The sequence below is a fragment of the Maylandia zebra genome, linkage group LG23 (assembly GCF_041146795.1).
Source record: "Maylandia zebra isolate NMK-2024a linkage group LG23, Mzebra_GT3a, whole genome shotgun sequence".
NCBI classification, from domain to species: Eukaryota; Metazoa; Chordata; class Actinopteri; order Cichliformes; family Cichlidae; genus Maylandia; species Maylandia zebra.
In genome coordinates, this window is record NC_135188.1 from 7,302,834 (window position 1) to 7,322,991 (window position 20,158).

General features: G+C 40.2%; 2 protein-coding genes across 5 annotated transcripts in view; both read left to right on the forward strand.

Annotated features, from left to right (window-relative positions):
- The window catches only part of fam20b (FAM20B glycosaminoglycan xylosylkinase), a 45,913-nt gene extending 34,443 nt beyond the window's left edge, over positions 1 to 11,470 (forward strand). For all 4 annotated transcript variants that reach the window (XM_004557236.6, XM_076879984.1, XM_004557237.6 and 1 more), the window contains 4 exons: positions 3,413 to 3,584; positions 6,791 to 6,982; positions 9,826 to 9,885; positions 9,971 to 11,470. In XM_004557236.6, coding sequence (XP_004557293.1) covers positions 3,413 to 3,584; positions 6,791 to 6,982; positions 9,826 to 9,885; positions 9,971 to 10,202 — 656 coding nt within the window. In that variant the 3' untranslated portion in view covers positions 10,203 to 11,470. The remainder of the gene's footprint in view (positions 1 to 3,412; positions 3,585 to 6,790; positions 6,983 to 9,825; positions 9,886 to 9,970) is intronic.
- Positions 11,471 to 15,705: 4,235 nt separating this feature from the next.
- On the forward strand, positions 15,706 to 19,933 carry LOC143415173 (uncharacterized). The gene is made up of 3 exons (XM_076880664.1): positions 15,706 to 15,897; positions 18,052 to 18,097; positions 18,271 to 19,933. The coding sequence occupies exons 1-3, from the start codon at positions 15,745 to 15,747 to the stop codon at positions 18,642 to 18,644; spliced, it is 573 nt and encodes a 190-aa protein (XP_076736779.1). The 5' UTR covers positions 15,706 to 15,744; the 3' UTR covers positions 18,645 to 19,933.
- Positions 19,934 to 20,158: the final 225 nt, after the last annotated feature.

Genomic DNA, 20,158 nt, shown 5'->3' on the forward strand with positions numbered 1-20,158 from the left:
CAGCTGTTGCTGCAAAGCCAGCTCTTGGCACCTGCTGGGGCTGAGAGTTAGGTTTTCTGGGTAAGCAGAGGTTGAATGCTTCTCCCTCCTGCTTTCTGCGAGTGCTTGTTTCTCTCATTCTCTCCAGGGCTGGGCCAAAGAGACCCTTGGTTGGGTCATAAGCTGCATCCATGACCTCAGCCTTCTGAGCATCACCTAGGCCTGACAGGTTTAGCCACAAGGCTCTCTCACCCGAGACTGCAAGGCCCATAACACGGCCACACCCTTGGACTGCGAATGAGATCATTAACCACGCAGATTTCATCCCAGAGGGCTGGGTTCGGGGAACCCGAGTCAAGCTGACGGCCCATGTCTTCCAGAATTTCTGCCTGATATGCTGATAGCAGTGTGACTGCATTAAGCGAGCATACTGACTGGCAGCATATTTGTACATCCTTTGATAAATAGATGCCCTGAGGCGATCTATCTTATTGGGCAATGAAATGCTAGAAGAAGCTGAGATTGCCCTGCGGTTAGGGTGAAGGTGATACGCCACTGAAGGCTCCACTGCTGGGGGTTCGGTCAGCCCCAGTTCACCCATCCCCTGGATCTCAAGCTTAGAGCAGCCCTTGGTCGGAAGCTTGTTTTTAAAAGGGCTTGACCAATAGCGACTCATTTCTTTCATGCAGGCCGGGACTGCTGGCAGAAGCTGCTTCGGTGGTGGCAAGGCTGGTGGGAGCCTTTTGCCGTCATACATGTCGCGTTCTGCCCCTTCGGAATCCTGGGCGGCTGGCCATGGGATGCCTAGCTTGGCAGCAGCCCATTTGCAGACCTCGTACAAATTGCTGTCCACCGGGGGTGCAACTTCAAATGCAACTTTTTTCCGTTAGTAACTTAATGCTAACCGAACCCTAGGTCGACCAACAAGCTAATGCTAGTGAGACGCTAATGTGGTTCGTGGCCTGCTAACAAGTTAATGCTAGCCGGACACTGAACGAACAGCTCGCCGTAACGCGTTAGCCCGAGTCACACAACGTCGGCTACCTCGCTACCTGAAACCAGGAACCGTTGGGACAGCTCGCCTGACGCGGTTGCTGTTCCACAGTGCAACTCTAAGTACACTTCTTTCGAAGGACTTACTCAGCACGATCCAAACTGGAACCGGAAAAACTGCGTTCGGCAACGTACTCCTACACGGGACGCCTGAGAACTGTTAAGCAGCTAATCAAGTTAGCCTGGATGCGATGAGGGAGCTCAAAGTAGTTTCTCATGGGAAGAAAGCGAGAATGAGTTAGGAGGAGGGGATGAGGGGGCGGAGCCCTGAGCACGGCTCGACAGGTCTGTCATAGACAGACGTGGTGTCATTGGAGCTTCCGTAGTTGGTCACGCCGAGGCGATTCCCATAGTGAAATACCGAGCGAAGTTAGAAAAAGAACAACACATTTTGTTTGTTTTTTTTGGTACTGAAAAAAGCACAGCTATATTATGAAATCATATACATTTATTGAATTGTCTGTTTATAAAATGGGTAAGAACAGGTTAAGAGATTTTACAGAACATGCCTGTAATTTTCTTTCTACATTCATTCAGTATACTGTCATCACAAAGAAAGACATCAGTACACCTCCTTGGTGGTAACATGATGTTTCTTCTGTTAGTTTTTTTCATTATGCAGAGCCATCCAGTGGGTTGAGGTAGTAAGCCTTTTCTGGCTTGCAGGCTTCCTATGTTTACATTCATGATATATTCAATTTTCATTTTTATTTATATAGTGCCAAGTCACAACAACTGTTGCCTGTATTTTGTAAGGTAAAGACCCACCAATAATACAAAGAAAACAGAGGTTCGACAGTAGGGGAAAAAACCCTCCTTTTTAACAGGAAGAAACCTCCGGCAGGACCAGGATCAGAAAGAGATAACAAGATGTGATTTTTTTTTTTTTTTTTTTTTTTACTTTAATTCAAGCAGTTAACAAAGTACTGCATTAACTGCTCAGGTCCCCATTTTCAGAGGCTTAAAAGTAATTGGACCGTTGACTGAAAAAACGTTTCATGGCCATGTGAGATTTACTACAAATGTGACTGATAAAAGGTCTGGAGTTGATTCTAGTAGTTGTTGTTGAATTGGCATTTGGTATCTTTCTTTCTGGGATTGTCTGCAGCCCAACGAAATTTCTGCTATCATGAAGATATCAAAAAATGTTAACTGATTGTTGATTTGGCCATTCCTATGTTCTTAAAAAGAATGAATGTACTAGCCAGCTAGCAACTACCGAAAGGCTCGAAAACCACAGAAGACAATTGAAGCGGATAAGGACATGATTTCCTTGGTTAAGAAAAATCTCCTTTGATACTCAATAAAAAGAAGGACAGATCAGATTAAACTTGGCCAGAAAACATCTGAAAAGATCTATCTGCTTGTTTGTGGATCTCTCTGCCTTCAGGTAAATCTTCAAATAATTGAAAGTATCGTCAAACATAGCAATGTTACAGAAAGAGCACGCATGTTTGCATGTATGGATCCAGACAACAAATCTTTCTTCATGAGGATGGTGATAGAAGCAGTAAGATGACATTTGAAGTATACAGGTTTATACTCTCTGCTCAGATCCAGATAAATGCTACAAAACTAAACAGAGCAACCCAACAGTTTATGAAAAAGAAACGGGATCATGTGCAATGGTCAGATTAGTCACTTGATACCACCCCAATAGTGCATGCTTTTCAGTTGATGAAGACAAATCCAGAGAGACCAACAACCAGCAGCATCTGAAGGAAGCTGCAGTAAAAACTTCACTGAGCATCTCAAGGCATGAGAAACAGCATTTGTTGATGTCCATGGGTTTTAGACTTAAGATAGACACTGACTGCAATGGATTTTTTTCTCCAAATAATAAAAACAATCTTTATATAAAAATAATGTTTGTCTATCCAGTTAATTTTAAAAATTCTAAAGCAATACTTTTGTTATAACTGCTGAATTCAAGGTGAGACTGCACTTCAGCGCATCTTTTTCCAGTAAAAACAGAAAGTGTTTGGTCTCATCGTTGTATTTGGAACTTTAGGGTCATGATCTGTATGAGATCTTAGCAGCGAAACCCTGTTTCACTTGTTCATGGTTTATTTTAGTGCCTGAAGGTGCTAGCGCTGCAGTTTCAGGGATGTTTTGATGGTTTGGCCCTAAGCAAAACTGCTTTGTCAAATGTCACTGAGGTCTTTGTATCTGAAAGCACAGGATAAGGTTGTTTGATTAATCTGTGTGTGTGCGTGCTCACACTTCATAAGAACTAACCCAATTAACCTAAGCATTTTGTCCCCCACCCACCCTCCTTCCACCATTGTGCTAGTTTTTACCTCTTTGTTTGCATCTCTTGTGTCACTGATGCCAAGCTGATTTGTTTTTATCGGTTTAATTTTTTTCCCTGTGTCCCCAGGCAATAATACATGTTTCTATGGGAAGTGTTACTACTGTCGGGAGAGTGAGCCAGCATGTGCAGAGGGGGAAATCATGGAGGGGTCATTAACCCTTTGGCTGCCAGATGTCTGGCCACTGCAGAAACACAGACACCCTTGGGGACGCACATACAGAGAGGGGAAACTGGCAAGGTGGGTGTCAAGCGTGAGTCCCAAAAAGCAGCGGTTTTTACAGTTAGGGGAAATCCTCTGACTTGAATTCATTCTTGTGTTTTGATGTTGTTGTTGCTGCCAACATATTAAATAGTAAAATGTTCAGTTGCTGCTTGTTTGTGAGTCTATCTGCCTTAAATTATGTCTTCAGTTACTAAAAAGCATGATGTGTTGCATGAAATCAGGTGACAGATTTGGCCATTGAGGAATATCAAATTTCTTTGATTCTGCTTTTCCAGTATGTTTGCGTCATTATTTGTTTGTCCTGGGACGTGTTATTTAACTAGTTTTGGAACAATTAGCTGACTCTGGGCAGAGAGTATAGCTTTGCACACTTCCAAATGCATCCTGCTATTGCTCTCAGCAGTCACATCATCAATTAACACTAGGGGTCACGCATGCCCATACCATCACATGCCTCCACCATGTTCGACAGATGATGTGATAGTTTTGTATCATGAGCTGTTCTTTTCCTTCTCCATACTTTTATCTTCCAATTTTTCTGTTACAAGTTAAACTTGGTTTCATCTATCCAAAGATTGTTTTTAAAATGTTTTATATATATATATATATATATATATATATAATTTTTTTTTTTTTTTTCAGAGCTGTGCTGGCAAAATGTAGAGTTGTTTACACTTTCTCGTAAACCCTCGGTGTTTCCATTCATGAAAGCATCTCTTGAGTGAAGATTTTAACAATGATACGCCTGCCTCCTCGAGAGTGTTCTTGACTGGGGGGTTTTCTTAACAAAAGGAAAAAATTCTGCAGTTGTACATTTTAGTTGTTTTCTGTGTTTTCTAAGGCTTTTTGGTGTTGGTGAGCAGTGCTTTCATTAATCACTTGTTTATGATCATTGTTTGTAAACTTGCACATTTTTGCTCTAGAATAGACAGAAATTTATTTTACCTTTTCAACCTAATGATGGCCTCCTTCACATTTTGCTTATCTCTTTTTGGCCCTTCACCCAGCAAAATGATACCAAAAACAAGCTCAACTCCAGAGCTTTGGTGTACTTAATCTGGTGTGAAAAAATGAGTGAACAAGCTTCAACTGGCAATGAAAGTACTTGGTATTTTTGAACCTCTGTATGGAGAACTGTAGGGGAAAATTAGACTAGTTGATAAGTAAGTATTCTTATTGCTCATAAATGTTTATTAACTCTAAATACAGCACACAGGATTTCTACAGTCAGAGAAGATTACATCAGCAAGCTAATTATGATGCTAAACACAACTGATCAGTGTCATCCTGCCGTTAGATCACCATACAGCTGGATCAGAAGAGTAGCTATGTGATCTGTTCTTCACACTTAGCAGCCTTATACTCATGTGCAAAAGTCTTGAGCTTTTGTGCGTGCGCACAAACACACACACACACAATTTGTACAGTTCTAATGACCTTGAAAGTCAGTTTCTTTAAGCAGTCTTCATGAATAGTTCTCCAGGCTTCTTGAAGGACATTGAAAGCTATTCTTTGGACGTTTGATGCTATTTGCTCTGTTCTCTTTCAAGATGATTATTTTTGCATAGCTTTTGCCAGACAGACACATTCCAGAGAGTATTGTGTGGTGGATTAAAATATGATTGTATATGTCTGCTCGGAAAGACATGACAGGCTGCTAGCAACAAAGTGCCTAAAAATAGCAAAGAACCAGTTTGATATTCTAAGTTGTCTTCTGTGCAGCGTGGACACAACAGTCGTTCAGCTTGTAGTTTGTAGCCTTTTCAAATTCAAGTAAAAAGAAATGAGGGTTCACTCAAGAATTTTACACTGCACTGTGTCTGTGTTTTATTACTAAATTCAAGTTAGACCCATTATTCCTCCTGTTTCAGTTTATCTCAGTTTATTCTATTACTGTAATATTGACAATGCGATGTCAAATGGGAAGAATGGTCCTCAAACTTCTTCTGGCATGCCATCCATTGGATCCCAACCACATTTTATCATTATCCCCCAAAAATAAAAAATGCTAGTTGAGTTCTAGTGATGTAAAGTTGCAGAATGATTACATTTGAAAACTGTTTAGTTGCACTTTCAAAAGAAAAATCATATTCATTTGACTTAGTTTGTCAGTTTGTTGTCAGTTGTCAGTTTTTCCACCCAGTGGTCACTCATGTCCCACCTGCAGCAGCTTTATTCCACACCAGTGGGGTTTTCCAGATTGAAGTGGGGAACCGTTTTCAGTTTTTCAGTTTAACTTGCAGTTGTATGAAATTTGCAACAAATTCTGATGGAAACATTAACCTGAAAATTAAATCAGTGCTACAGACTTGCTAGAAATCTCTCCACTTCAACTACTGTATCTTACCATGAAACAAAATAGATTGCACTGTCCTTTTTTGTCAATTATTAACAATAAAAGAGGATCCAACTTGGATGTGGAACTTTTGGCATGTGGAACTTTTAGTGAAATAAAGTTCCACATGCCAGTAACAACACATGACTCGTATATTGAAGGAAATTATAAAGTTTGGTTTCACTCTCCTTTTTTCCCACCATGGTCATCTGTGCCCCCATGAGTCGTTTTTGCTCCACTCATGGGGGCATCCCCACATTTTGAGAGTCATTGACCAAAGGGAACCAAAACAAGGGAGTTGGCTTTCATTATGATAGGTCACTTGTAACCATTGTCCTTAATGTAAATATGTAAGAAAAGTTGTGTATGTTTCTGTTCCGTGTCCTGTGTACTTTGTTTGTATATGTGTCTTTTTGGCTGCTGTTACAACCAAATTTCCCCTTGTGGGACAATTAAAGGATTATTCTATTCTATTCTATTCTCACTGGTCTCAAAATATTGTGTGAAGGCCACTGAAAATAAGGGATTGTGTTGCCATCAATACCAGAAGTTTGATTGCATTTCAGCAAATTAACTCTACACTTTGACACATGCATTTTCTTAAGTGTAAGTGTTGTTAAATGTTTCACTTTACCAGAGAACGTCTGGCGCTGCGATGCTGTATTAGTGAGCAAATTAACAGCAGTAAGAGAAGCAACCTGGTCTTATTTTTAGGATCTTTTTACTTTTTAATAATTCTGGCTTTCTAAAACCCTGAAATGACCTGAAGTGGTTTTTCTTTTCTTTTCCTGTGTGAGGGGCGTGGTTATGCACGCTCCCTGTTTGACAATATGGTGATGTGCGAAAATCTTACTTCAGACGATTTGAACGTGTGTTTATTTTTCAGGTGGGAGTATGACGAGAGCTACTGTGAGGCAGTGAAGAAGATGCCCCCATATGATGCAGGGCCAAGGCTGCTAGATGTTATTGACACGGCGATTTTTGATTACCTTATTGGAAATGCTGATCGTCATCACTACGAAAGTTTCCAGGACGATGGAGGTGCCAGCATGCTTATCCTTCTTGACAACGCCAAGAGGTGAGCTGTGGGTTTCGTGGTTTTTTTTGTTTTTGATAGTTAGGTGGGGGGAGGGGGGGTGCTCTTCATGAAAACGGGAATCCAAAATGGGACTTTCCCTCCTCAGATGAATGTTTACTTTTTCTTACTGGCTTTAATTACTTAACCATTTCCAAACTTAAGTGGGAATACTGTCCATCCAGTAAAGAAAAACTGCAAGTTTAACCAGAAATCTTGTGTAAAATTGCAGCTAATTCTGTCAGAAACAATAACTTTTGAAATAAATCAGTGTCACGGACTTACTGGAAAATTCTGCACTCTGTTCATAACAATAGTCTGAATATTTGTTGGTTTAAAATGGAGCACTGTAACAAAAAATAATTTCCCCCAGGGATCAATAAAGTATTCTGATTCTGATTCTGATTCTGATTTTTCAGACTAATAATTATATTTTCATTTTCAGGTTGTTGTTTTTTTTTGTTGTTTTTTTTTTTTACATTTTCCGGTGCTCGTCTTTTATTTTATTTCTTTTTTTATTACAAGAATTCACTTATCACTATTGAAGCTACTTTATAACTGACTCATGAAGAACACCCACTTCCATGAAGTGAGGACTTTGAGATGTTAACCCGTCTTTGAAGTTATTTTTGTTTTTGCTGATCAAAACCCAGCAGTGGAAAATTTCTAAGCAGCATTTTTCAGTATTGGCAGGATGAGGTTAAGTGTGGTAAGAAACAAAACTTTTACTGGGAATAATGTATACCAATAGAAGTGCTGAGTAATTTCTTGTCTTTCCTTTTTTTAATGAAGAGTATAATCTATATTTTCTATGCAGTGAAAATACCCTGCAGCTGGTACTCTTTGCAGGCCAATAATGGCCCAATTCTTGGATTTTTATTAGAACTCTTTCAGATTAAGCTGGAAGCAATGGATTCTTGCTCTCTGTCATATAGCTGACTAGCATTGGTAAGGCTAAGTGTGGAATTCATTTTAGTTCTTACCAACATGATCAAAACAAACTACACCTTCTTTCAACAACACATGGCATATTACCGCGTGCCATTTATTTTTTCATTTATTCATTCATTCATTTATTTATTTATCTATTTATTTATTTAATTATTTCACAAAAGCTAAGCTAAAGTCCAGAAACCATGTTTAAAAAACTCTGTGCATGCCATCATTCATTAGCTGGTAGAACCACTTCTAGCGGCAAGTAGTTTTCTGTATGACTTTATCAGCCTCTCACCTCATCATGCAGGAATTTGAGCCCACTCGCTTACCACATTGACTGAGTTTATTGAGGTTTAAATGCATTCATTTAAGCCCAACTGGCCTTTCAGTTAGAGGTCTGGATTTTTTGGTTACTGCAACACTCTGATTCTTTGAATTTTCGGCCATTGTGTTGTAGAGTTGCTGCTGTTCTGCTCGTTGTGTTGCATGACCCAGTTTAGGCCAAGCGTTAGCTGTTGGACGGATGGCTTCACCTTTGACTCTACAATACTTTGAGTCAAGCATGAACTCCTTTGTATACCAGTTACTGCTAGTTCCCCATTTCCTGTCATTACCCCTCCAACACTGTGCTGTCAGTTGCTATGAGGTGTTTGTTCTCATATGCTATGCTTGATTTTCAACAAACGTGGTTTTGTGCATTATGGGTAAATATCTCATTAAGTTACATTTACATGTAACACACTAATTGAGGCCTGTAGATTATGAGATGTAACACTTGTGTTGTTTGCAGTTTGCTGCGACGCCCACCCCTGTTTCTGAAACACATATTTTGTTTAGTATTTTGTCCTAGTTCCCTGTGATCTTTTTTTTCTTTCCAATGATCGGCCGCAACCAGTTGCAGCAGATGGTGGCTTCTCCCTGAGCCTGGTTCTGCTGGAGGTTTCTTCCTGTTAAAGTGGAGTTTTTCCTTTTTGAGGTTTTTCTCTTATACTGTAGCATCTTTACCTCACAGTGTAAAATCCCTCACGACAAATGCTGTGGCAAACTGGAGATATATAAATAAACTTGAAATGAAAAATTACATTTCCCACTTATGAATCGTTCTCAATGCAGAATGATGGGTTTCAAATTGTTTGCAGATGGCCTTAAACCTTTGCCAGATTGTCAGGAAGCAACAATTTCTCCTAAAATCATTCTTGATGTCTTTCCTCCTTGGCATCACACACCTAAATGCTCCATACCTGCTTGCCCTCATAATTTCTCTTAATTCAATAAGACACACACTTCTTCTGCATTCTGCCCTAGTTTTTGTTGCATAAATGATGACACAGTGTAATATGTCAAGTGTTGTTGTTCATCTGAGTTTATTTAATTTTAGAACTTTTTAAAGACCAGATGATTTTGTTTATTATGTCCTGGTACATAAAACCTTGGAACTGAAAAAACTGTGTATATTTATTTTCACATTACTGCGTTACTGTATGTATTACAATCAAATTTAATTAGAAAAGGGCTTAAGAGCCTGACACTCTCAGTCTTAAAAGTCGTGTGAATAGGAATGAATGCATTTAGCTACATTGCCAGGAGAGTTTTCACAATGGGATACAGTTAGATCTTGTAATACATGATTTAACTGTATGTAAAGATATAAAATATACAGCTCCTGTTTGTTGAAGGTCATGCTAGTTTTGGACATGGCTGGACTCAGATCCAGACTCTAGTTTGGAAAGCTTTACGGGTTTTAGATTGTCCGAGAATCTAATAACTCCTCAGGAGCTCTTCAGAAACAGGGAAACTGCTATTCTAGCAAATTCAGTCGAGGTGTGTGCGTGTGTGTGTGTGTGTTTCAAGTGCTTTATGCTGGGTTTTTTTTTAATCTTTCGTAATTTTTCTTTTATGTCCTCGTGCAGCTTCGGGAACCCAGCTCTGGACGAGCGAAGCATTCTTGCACCACTCTACCAGTGCTGCATGTAAGTCGGAGAATTCCCAAATACAATTTCCTGTTTACCAGGTTATGTTTTTTTTCTACTGTAGTGTCTCTCCCTTTCTCGGTAGGGTTCGTGTGTCCACGTGGAATAGATTAAACCTGCTGCGAAGTGGAGCTCTGAGCTCAGCCATGCGACAGGCTCTGGCATTTGATCCCATTCACCCAGTCCTAGCTGAACCACACCTTGCAGCCCTGGATAGGCGTCTATCTGGAGTTATAGAAACCATAAAGCAGTGCATGGAGGCACAGGGCCCTGATAACACCCTAATAGAGGACCGAATGAACCTACCACATCCTTAAAAGGAAGGAAAGGAGAAAGGGAGGGGAAAAAAGCCAAGACTTTCCAGCCTGGACCTGGAGGGAGACGAGTGACCAAACAGATCAGCTCTGGTGTTTAAAGAAGGGACAGCAAAATGACAGGGTGGAATAAATGTTTCTCCCCCCGTTTCCCTTCTTTGTAATGCTGAACACTTGCACTCGAGTGATTCTCTAAAAGGTGCAAAATCATGGGATTCAAAGAGTTGAAACTGCGTCACCGTTAACCATTTAAACTTTCTCTCAGGACTGTTGTGCACTACAGGATGTGATCTGCTGTAAGGACCGCTTCTTCTATTACTACTGGTTTAGATGACACTCATGCCTTGTGCCAAATCCTCTCTCCTGGTCACGCTTCTCCTTGACAGTCGGCTAAGAAGAAAGGATGGAGATGAACATATTCGAGAAAGGAGGAGGGAATGTTAAATTGAGCCTGTTGTGAGTTGTTGTTGGTTCAAGCAGCTTGGAGTTTACAGTCCAGGAAACTGAAAATGTTTTTCTGTAGAAATGACAGGAAATTTAAAAAAAATATTTTTTTGAGCTGATTTGTTTTTCTCCCTTTCCTCGAATTGAAAAATAACTCGAAGAAATAGAGAACTGACTCAATTCTGTGTACATAACTAAAGTAACTAGTGATGTAGAATTATGAGACAAAAGAATATAAATTTGTGGATTATAAATTAAATGATGTTAAAGCTGTGTGTTTGTGTCCGGGGGTACGCGTGTGTGTAGATGAATAACTGCCACATTGTGTCACAAATAAGAAAGCTACTGACTTGCCCGACTCGAAGGATCATGATGCAGAGGTCAGGTGTGTGTGTGTGTGTGTTCGTTCATCTTTAACAATAAACTATTGTCTATTTAATTCCGATTTCTCTCAGGCAAACTTTCTTCTCTGTGTTCAGTACTTGAAAGTTCAAATCCTGTGGTCAGATGTGTGGAAGGGACTTTCACTTTAGTCTTACTAGTTTGGATATTTTTTTTTAGTCAGATTTGACCTGAAATATGTCACAGGTCATATCTGGAACACACCAACATTCAGTTTATTATAACTAGTTTTGTTTTTCGTGTTGCCTCGTCTCACTTTCTGTAAACGATTGTTTTGAATTGTTCAAATTTGAATCACCTCTCATGTCCTAAATGTAGTTCAAATTTAATGCAGCAGTTCCATATTAGTCAAAAAAAAAAAACAGTTTGTGTCACGCTGTCTGATTTTTGTGCCATAGCTTTGATTAAAGGCTGGTTTCACTTATGGTGACCTTAGATTTTAATAGATATTGGGTTTTATAGAGCAAGTGCAGTTTGCACACATCGAGGGGAGAGAGGGGGGTATTTTAATGATTAAAGTGTGTGTGGGGGGGTATTTTCAGTTGTGGTTAGCACATCTGTGAGAAGTGAGTACCATCCATCCCCCTTTATTCTGTGATCCTCCGATGCCGTCAAGACTTCAAGAGCAGGTGATATGTCTGACTTGTGTTTTTGCTTTCAACTTTTCACCTTATATACACGCAAGAAAGCATTTAATCTCTGTTTGCTTTTTCTTTCAGAAGAAATGTTCCAGGGTGGGGGATGTAAAAGGATGTGTGTAGGCTTCTGATGATCGCACTGCTCTTCATGAGCTTTTCTCATTCTTCTGAGAGCTGAACTCGAAATACCCAGCTTGTCCAAAAAAGAAAAAAAGCCCTCATCCCTCTGAATCTGATGTGTGCCGCCGCAGTTCTTTTGGTTATGGATTTCCCCATGTGCACATATGCTTCTGTTACAGATCATCTTTCACCACTGTTACTTATAGTTATCACTTGACATTTACCTCATCTTTGTTAGTCCTGGCAGTGGTGGTACAATGTCTACAAGTGCGTCGTCTTAAACCCTTGATTGGTCTGGTTTTGTTGTGCTTTCTGTACCCACAAGGGCGGACGCTTCATTGTGAAACCATGTGGCAGGTCCCCCCCTTTCCCACAGGCAGGTGTTCACCGTCAGCTGCCTTCTCATCTTGCTGTCACATCCAGCATCTTCCGTGTTTGTGTGTGCAACAAGTCAGATGATATAGGACACCTGTTTCGTTTATGCTAAGCAGGTGTTTTACTTGGGACATATACCAAAACATTGAAACTTCATGAAAACCACAATGTTTATCATGTTGGGGCATGCCAGGTCATGTCATGTCAGAGATGCAGAGCGTGCTCTAACACAGGAGCAGCTCAAGTTTCCCGAGGCAGCCTAAATTTTCACTTCTCTCATCTGCTTAGTTATTCTCCTGCTTGTTGCGTCACCTGTGCCTACAGTGAAGGTAATGTGAACAAATGTACAATAAATAGTCCTATTACTCATGACAGCTGACACTAGATGTCCCCCTAGGATAATCTAGTAATTTTATAGATTCTCAGTGCAAACTTGGCACTGAATGTCACAAACATTTCAGAAGTCCCAACACCTATTACAGGAATATCAAAACCCAAATGTGTAGGAGATGAAGATAAAGCTGCAAAGTGTGAGAGCTGAGTCACTGTAAGTACCACAAGCACACTGTACATTACTCTTTGAATGAGGCAGCGAGGTTAGCGACATAGGATATTTTGCAAGGAAACCACAACAGTTTGAAGTCAAACTAAACGAATGACTTTGTGGGGAAACAACAGTAGCAGCAACATGATGAGGTGGTGGGCTATCAAGTAGGCTCCAAACCTTTGGGGTCTCCAGGCACACTGCGCACTGGCTAGTTTGCGGTAAATCGACATACATTGAAGTAAATGCGCTGCATTTTGACTCATCTTCAAGCTTCACATAAAAGTCGATGTGTACTTTTAGTGCAAAGAAGAATTCATTGATTTTTCTTTTTACATTTTAAGTAGTTTGTATTCTCGTCAGAATATTTTGCCATTTGAAGTTTAGAGTTTGTTGAGCTGATCAATGCCGCTCTTGTAAATGTGTGACAATCACTGGCTGTCAGATTAACTTAGTGCTAAGGCTGAAAACACAGAAACAGGTTGAGTGGTTGTCCCAAGATGATAAATCCACTGGCTGTGCTTAGTGACTTTCTGGATTAAAATGACCCCAGAGCAGCCTGAGAATGGGAATAATAGCATTTCTGTCATTGATTTAGATCAATTCAACATAACAAAAAAAAAAATCCTTCTCAGTGAAAGGGTATATGCTATTTTAAGACTTCAACACCACAATAATAGTTTCAGTTTGTAGGGGTGCATTCTTTTAAAATAACTGCTGCACACTGCTTTAACCCAGCAACCGGAGCGGTCACAAGCCAGTTACCCCTAATGCCAGTCCCAATCCCAGATAAATGGGAAGGGTTGCATCAAGAAAAAGGCCATCTGGTGTAAAATCCTGGCAATAATCAAACATGTGGATCACAATGAATGAGATTTCCAAAAGAAGATTTATGGATGTAGTGAAGCAGGACACGTAGAGTGTTGGAGTGACAGAAGAGGATGCTGCGGACAGGTTGAGGTGGAGGCAGATGATCTCTTCTGACGGGGTCAGCTGAACGAGGAAGAGGATGTGGCTGCTTTCACTGTAGGAGTGGAATTAAACAACGTGCTTTCAAACTTCCTGCCATTTTAAATAGAAAAAGTGCAGAGCCTAGTGTTTATAGACTTAAAAAGTTAAAGAAGAGTGACAAAGGGCAAACCAATATAGACTGTTGTCCCGCTTTGACACATTTATTGTGTTTCAGAAACTGTTCATGCATCTGTGCGAAACTGATTCAACATCATTCATCCAAATATATGGCGAGAAAGTTACCGCTCTAACAACTGCTAGTGATCAGTTTAGTAAATGCCATGGCATATGATTCACATCCTTTTCATGAAAGCTGTGCTCTACAAATAAGGCCATTGTTATTGTCACTGAAACCAACACCAATCAAGAAGGAAACGCTAATGACAGTATTAAGGTAAAGATTTTGTATTAATTAAGAATAACTTTACTTCTTGGTAGACTATTGAACTCTAAACCATCTCAGCAAAATGTCCCCCACAGCACTAAAGAGCTACAAGATACCCTCACTGTAGAGGCCAAGGCACGCACACACGCCAACCGCCGCCGCCACCAAGCTGTTTCCCATTTCTCTCAATCTTTATGCCAAGTTCAGCAGCTTCTTCATCAGTCTTCTCATTCGGGGAGGGTGATGGGAGATAGTTTGTTATTTTCTTATTAGCAGGTTGGCGGTTCGATCCCTGACTGCTCCAATCTGCATCCCAAAGTATCCATGGGCCATATACTGAACCCCAAGTTGCTCTGTGATGCATTCATATTTTTGAATGTTAGATAAAAAGCGCTTAGATGTTGCAAAAGGTGCGTGTGTGAATTTTATTAAATGCTGTAATAAAGCACTTTGAATGCTCGAGGAGAATAGAAAAGCGCTATATAATAACCAGTCCGTTTATTATTCAATTCTTTAATGTGGATCTCAAAAGTCAGTAATAAGGATGCTGAGGATCTCCGTCCACACCACTTTTCTGAATACCCCAAACTGTTGCCACTTCTAATTTAACCTAATTGAGACAGTTCGTCTGCTTTCGGTGTTTCAAATAGTGCTCGATCATATAGGCCTCAGAGAGATGGACAATACTAAATACACCAAAAATAGCATTGTTCATTGTTTTATTTTTTTAATAAGGCCATCATCAAATCTTTACTTTTTCAGGACGATATTGGAAATTACACGCACGTCAGACACAGCAAAGGCAGACCAGTGCAGACCAGGGTTAGTTAGAAAAATAATAATAATCGTAATATTTGTGGAATAATTTGTAAAAATGTAGGACTTGCAAAGATAAATTTGCAAATTTGGTAGGGTAGGCACACACGTGTCTCCGTCAATTTCAAAGTAAAACCCACACTTTTGCCCAAAATAACAAAAAACAAAAAAACTGTTAAAAACTTTGTTAGCTTCATCATCCATTGTCTGCTCACATGTAGAGCAATAAACTAGATTTAAAGTGAACTGAGAGGTGGCAGCAGCCGTTTCTATCATTTCTCTGCTCATTAGTTAAGTCTGGGAGACCCGAAACAGACGCTGAATAAAATATCTTTTTACTTTATTTAGTTTAATCAGGTGTGTTATCACTGACACCAGATTACTGCATCACTCGTTTCCCAGAAACAATGTTTTTTCTTTCTTCCTCAGCATGCTCAAATCTCTCAGAACCCCCTGATGAATATTATGGGAACATTGATTGAAGCGCACACAATGTGGGAGGATTCACTCGGCTCGTTTTGTGTTAGAAGATCGCAAGCGTCTTGGCGCAAATCGGCACACTGACAGCCAATCAGCTCACGGTGCGCTGGTTTCGCTCCTGCTTCTCTCTCACTTTGTGAGCGTGTGCGCGTGTGCGTCTATCCCCAGCGTGTACATGGCACGAGCGCGCTGCAACCCCCCCACCCACACGATCTCAGACACAATAAAGTTAAGACCGTGAGCGATTTCCTTCCAGTCACTCTCCTCCTTTGCACTTGCCCACTCGCGTTTAAAGCCTCGCTGAGCTCCTGCAGGGAGCTCAGAGCACTGATGGAACAGGGGATGATGGATGCTGAGAGAGGTCGTGTGATCCACCGGAGAAAGCGCACAGGGACACTCGCGGTGGTGGTCGCCGTGCAGAACGTGGTCGTGGCCGCCTGCCTGATAGCCACTCTTTTCCTTTACTTGGACTTCCCGAAGGATGTGAGTACGCTGTGAGTGGAGAGGTTAAGTGGAGAGCTCGTGGGCAAGGATGCGCACACTTGGTTTGTCTTTAAGAACATTTTGGATGATTTTTTTAAACACCTGCAGTTCAATACCGAGTAAAACTCCTTAATGCACATTTATCTATCAACTTAAAGTTAATATTATAAGCAGCTCTGTTCATCCAGACGTTTTCTAGCTCTGGAACTCTTTTTGAAAGCTTGATACTATTATTACACTATTGTTATTTCAATATGATTAATATCTCTTAAAATAGTGTGGGGACTGCATGTTCTCAGAAGGGAAAGGAGACTGCAGAAACAAACTGTCAAATTACGATTAAAATATAAGAGTTACAACTAAAATGTCCTATCAGGCTTGGAAAGTTACTATAAAAGCTCCTGCTGCTATCTTAAGTTTCCCTTTGTGTCTGAGTGAACTATACGGAGCGAGATTATTTAAGATAACTTGCGCGGATAAAGGAAACTTTGCGAACGTAACTGGTTGCATTAGGTAATCACAGCTGGAAATGCAGGTGGTACAGCACAGATTAGAAAAGTGCTCAGACTATTTTTTTTAGGCTATTTGTACCCGATAATATTAATTTGTCTTTGATCTGCCCGCAAAACTGAAGCGCTTTCCGCTTATCTTTATTTAAAGTACACTACAGCGTGACATCTGAGAACACAGATGCCCTGTGATGTTCAAATGCATCGGGTCTAACACTTCTCACCCTTATGTGCAGCTGTCACATTAAACTAAGCGGTGGCGGGCGATAACAGCAGATATATGAGCTCATCAGTTCACCAGAGCGATTTTCTGCATGATCGATCCCTTATTTTCGGCACATTTTGCCGCTAAAGCAAACAAACAAACAAAAACAAAAAAGCCTAATAATATTTCTTTCTTTTTGATCACATCATTTGACCAAATCTCCTACTTAAGTAGGCGGAACTCGTTCCGTCAATTTTGAACGGAAGAAGAGCGAAATGACGCATCAGACGCCCCCTTTATGCACAGCAGAGGCTGAATCAGAAAGCCTGACTTATAACAGAGAAAGTTGATAACCGCCGTCGTGGCACCTCTTATCTCTGACTGGGGTTTTTTTTTTCATAAAGTTGATCGAACTAGCTAAAACAGAGAAAAGTTGTGTTCAAATGTGCTGATAAAACGTGTAAAGTAAGTAACCTAATGTTTCACGTGGCTCTGCATCAAGTCATGCTGTTTCAACTCGATAAGGTGGATGCTATATTTTAAGCGTCTGCGGCTCTCCTCTTTGAGAGAGATGCGTGTTACTATTCCATCCATCCATTTTTTCCCGCTTGTCCAATTCAGCGTCTCGGGTGTCTGGAGTCTATCGCAGCTGTCATAGGGCGAGAGGCGGGGCACGCCCTGGACAGGTCGCCAGTGTACCGCAGGGCTATCAAAATTCCAGATTATTGAATTAGAGGTGGATTGATTTGGTGCAGTAGTAGTAGTACTAGTAGTAGGTGCTGTTGCTTGTTATCACAGCGATGCCTTGAGGCGTGAATAGTCATCCAGGAAATCCCAAAAAGTTGATTCTGTTCATCTGGATGTAGCGTAGTGTCTTAAAGATCCGCGTTTAACTTTTGATTTTCAGTTTTAATTTTAAATTCTACAGTAACATAAGGCTTTCAGAGATTTGCTTGAGAAAACAGCTTTATTAGTGACACAAAAAAAGGAAAAAAGACGAAGCTAAACCGAGAGACAACCTGAATAGGCGCACTTTTTGAGGCTCTCCATATTCTTTGACCCGGATGACTGACAATCTGCATAGAAATAGCTGCACGGTTACTGTATAATGATGATTGTATTAGTGACTAACATTTGTTCTACTTTTAGGACATCTTGTTTATTCTTGAGATGCTACTCTCACTACTGTTTTTAATCAAGCTGCTGTGAGACTTTCCCTAGTTTCTGTCAGCCTGTCTATTTTCACACCGCATCACTTAACCGCTGTATCAAGCAAGTTTGTGCTTCCCAGAGTGAAACATCAAGAAATTGCAAAACAGAGCTGTGTGACCTTTACAAAGAAAAAAACAAAACAAAACACACAGAGGGCAATAAGAGCAACGAAGAAAATCTAGAAACCCAATAAGCCTCTAATCTTTGCGTTTTTTCTTTCCTCAGCAGACGTCAACTGACACGATTGTGCACATAGAGTTTGAACCTTTAACAGGTGAGAAAAATAAAACCTTTAGTTTCTGCTCTGATCTTCCCACCCACAGAGATACTGAAAAAGACTACAGAAAGTCATATCAAGTAAAAAGCGTGCTTTCACCTTAAAAAACAAAAAACAAAACCAAAAAACATGCTGCTCTCTTTGTCTCACATTGTATTTTCATTTTTCAGTCCCCCTAGGAAACATGACACTGAAGTTTAAGGAAATTGCAAGCAAGTACAAAATGGATGTAAATACGGATAAAAATAAGATCGACATCACATGCAAGGGGCCCTACATTTGGTATATGGATGTGTGCTACAAGTCGTTGACAAATGGGATGGTGACCACAGGGATACTGCAGCTGAAGATGGATGATACTGTTGTCAGTAACGTCACACTGACTGTTTCAGATGTGTTAGATGTCTGCAGGGGGCACCAGAGCGTAGTTTATCTCAGGGCAAACACGAAGTCTAGTCTGGACTTGAACCAAATAGATGGTTTCAAGGTCTTGAATGTGACCGTGGGCCTAAGCTATCTGCTGGGAAAAAGGTGTGAATTCTGATGAGGGCCAAGACGTGCCTTCAGGAGACCAAACCCAGAACTGGCTGGCATGAAAAGAAAACTCGACACTGAGCTGTGCTCATCTGCCAAGTGACAGCAGACACACTAAGCCTGATTCACGCTGATGACACGAGTTGTGTTGACAGAGTCTCTTTTTGTTTTCTTTAATCACCTCAGCCAGGGTTGCAGTGAAATCTCTACAGTGTGCGCGCAGCCCTGGGCACGAGCAACTTGGTGGATTTTGGTGGTGACACAATCTGTTTTCTTTAACACAAAATAGCTAAAAAAAAAGAAAAGAAAAGAAAAGAACAAAAAAAAAGAAAGACAGTGTATTTGACTTCTTGAATAAGCATATTTTTTTATGCACAAAGACCACACTGATTCCCATTCTTAAACCATTCGGATTGAGGCTGTAACTGACTGTTATTTTTCTTATTGATTTATCCTCCATTTATTTATTAATTTTTATTTTTTACCATTGATGGTTTGATTCAGAAAACGAACCGAATACTGATTGTTTTTCCTTTTTCCTTTTAAACTCCTCGTGCTTATCTCCATTTCCTGGTGCCAAAAAGTGACTTTTTCAGCATCCAAAACCAAAGTTATTCAGCTTACTCATATATAGAAGATTGTTGTTGTTGTTATTATTATTATTTTTTACATAAATGTTTGTTGTACCAAATGAATGTATTTGTTATGGTGCATTTGTCTCCTGTGTAGCTCCGATCTGAGTCTGTGAACTTTCTGTGTGCCAAAAAAAACATTCCTCACACATTTCTATGTTGGATTTTCTGTCATAATACCAGCACGACTACAGCAGAAATATGCAGGAGAGCCTTTTTTGCGGCTCTTTTTTGCCTACATGCTGTTAGACATTGTCTAATCTACTCTGTGCTTGTGGTGATGGATTATTACTTATCAGGCTAAATGATGCTGCAGTTACACTGGCACACAGACCTCTCAGAGTAAAGACCAGAGAGGAGATGAATGTAATGGGACTTTTTGATTGTATATGCACTTGCAGTGTGCAGAGTCCTTGGATTTGTGTGTGTGCGTGTGTGCGCGTGTGTGTGTGTTTAAATTATGCATAAAGCACAGACCAAGTGTTGACTGAAGTTCATCATATTGTGGTGTATTAGTTAAGCTATTATATTTAAAATAAGAAGCCACATTTCATGATTGTTTGGCACACTGTAAAACATCTCGTACAATGTTTTAAGCAATGTCACATTCCGTGTCATTTTTGCTTACACTGGATGGTTTGATTTTTTTAAATAAAACATTTTATGCAGGCTGAAAAAAAAACTGTGTTTACATTTTTGTTTTCAAATGATCTGGTACTGGTGATACTTTGAATGATTGCAAACTGAGCTAAAGGAGGCTTCTTGTTTTAGCTGGATTTTCTGCTGCATGATTTAACAATGCATACTTAATCCAGGGTTTCTACCTCCTGTAAGGTTTGGCCTAGTTCAAATGTTGGGATGAAACTTTAATAAAAAAAAGAGTTTCCATTCA

What these genes read in the sequence shown, in the direction of transcription:
- LOC143415173 (XM_076880664.1), top strand. Translation starts at nt 15,745, where the DNA reads ATGGAACAGGGGATGATGGATGCTGAGAGAGGTCGTGTGATCCACCGG. An exon ending in ACTTGGACTTCCCGAAGGAT is followed by an intron (nt 15,898 to 18,051) that starts GTGAGTACGCTG and finishes TTTCCTCAGCAG; the next exon opens with ACGTCAACTGACACGATTGT. An exon ending in AGAGTTTGAACCTTTAACAG is followed by an intron (nt 18,098 to 18,270) that starts GTGAGAAAAATA and finishes TTCATTTTTCAG; the next exon opens with TCCCCCTAGGAAACATGACA.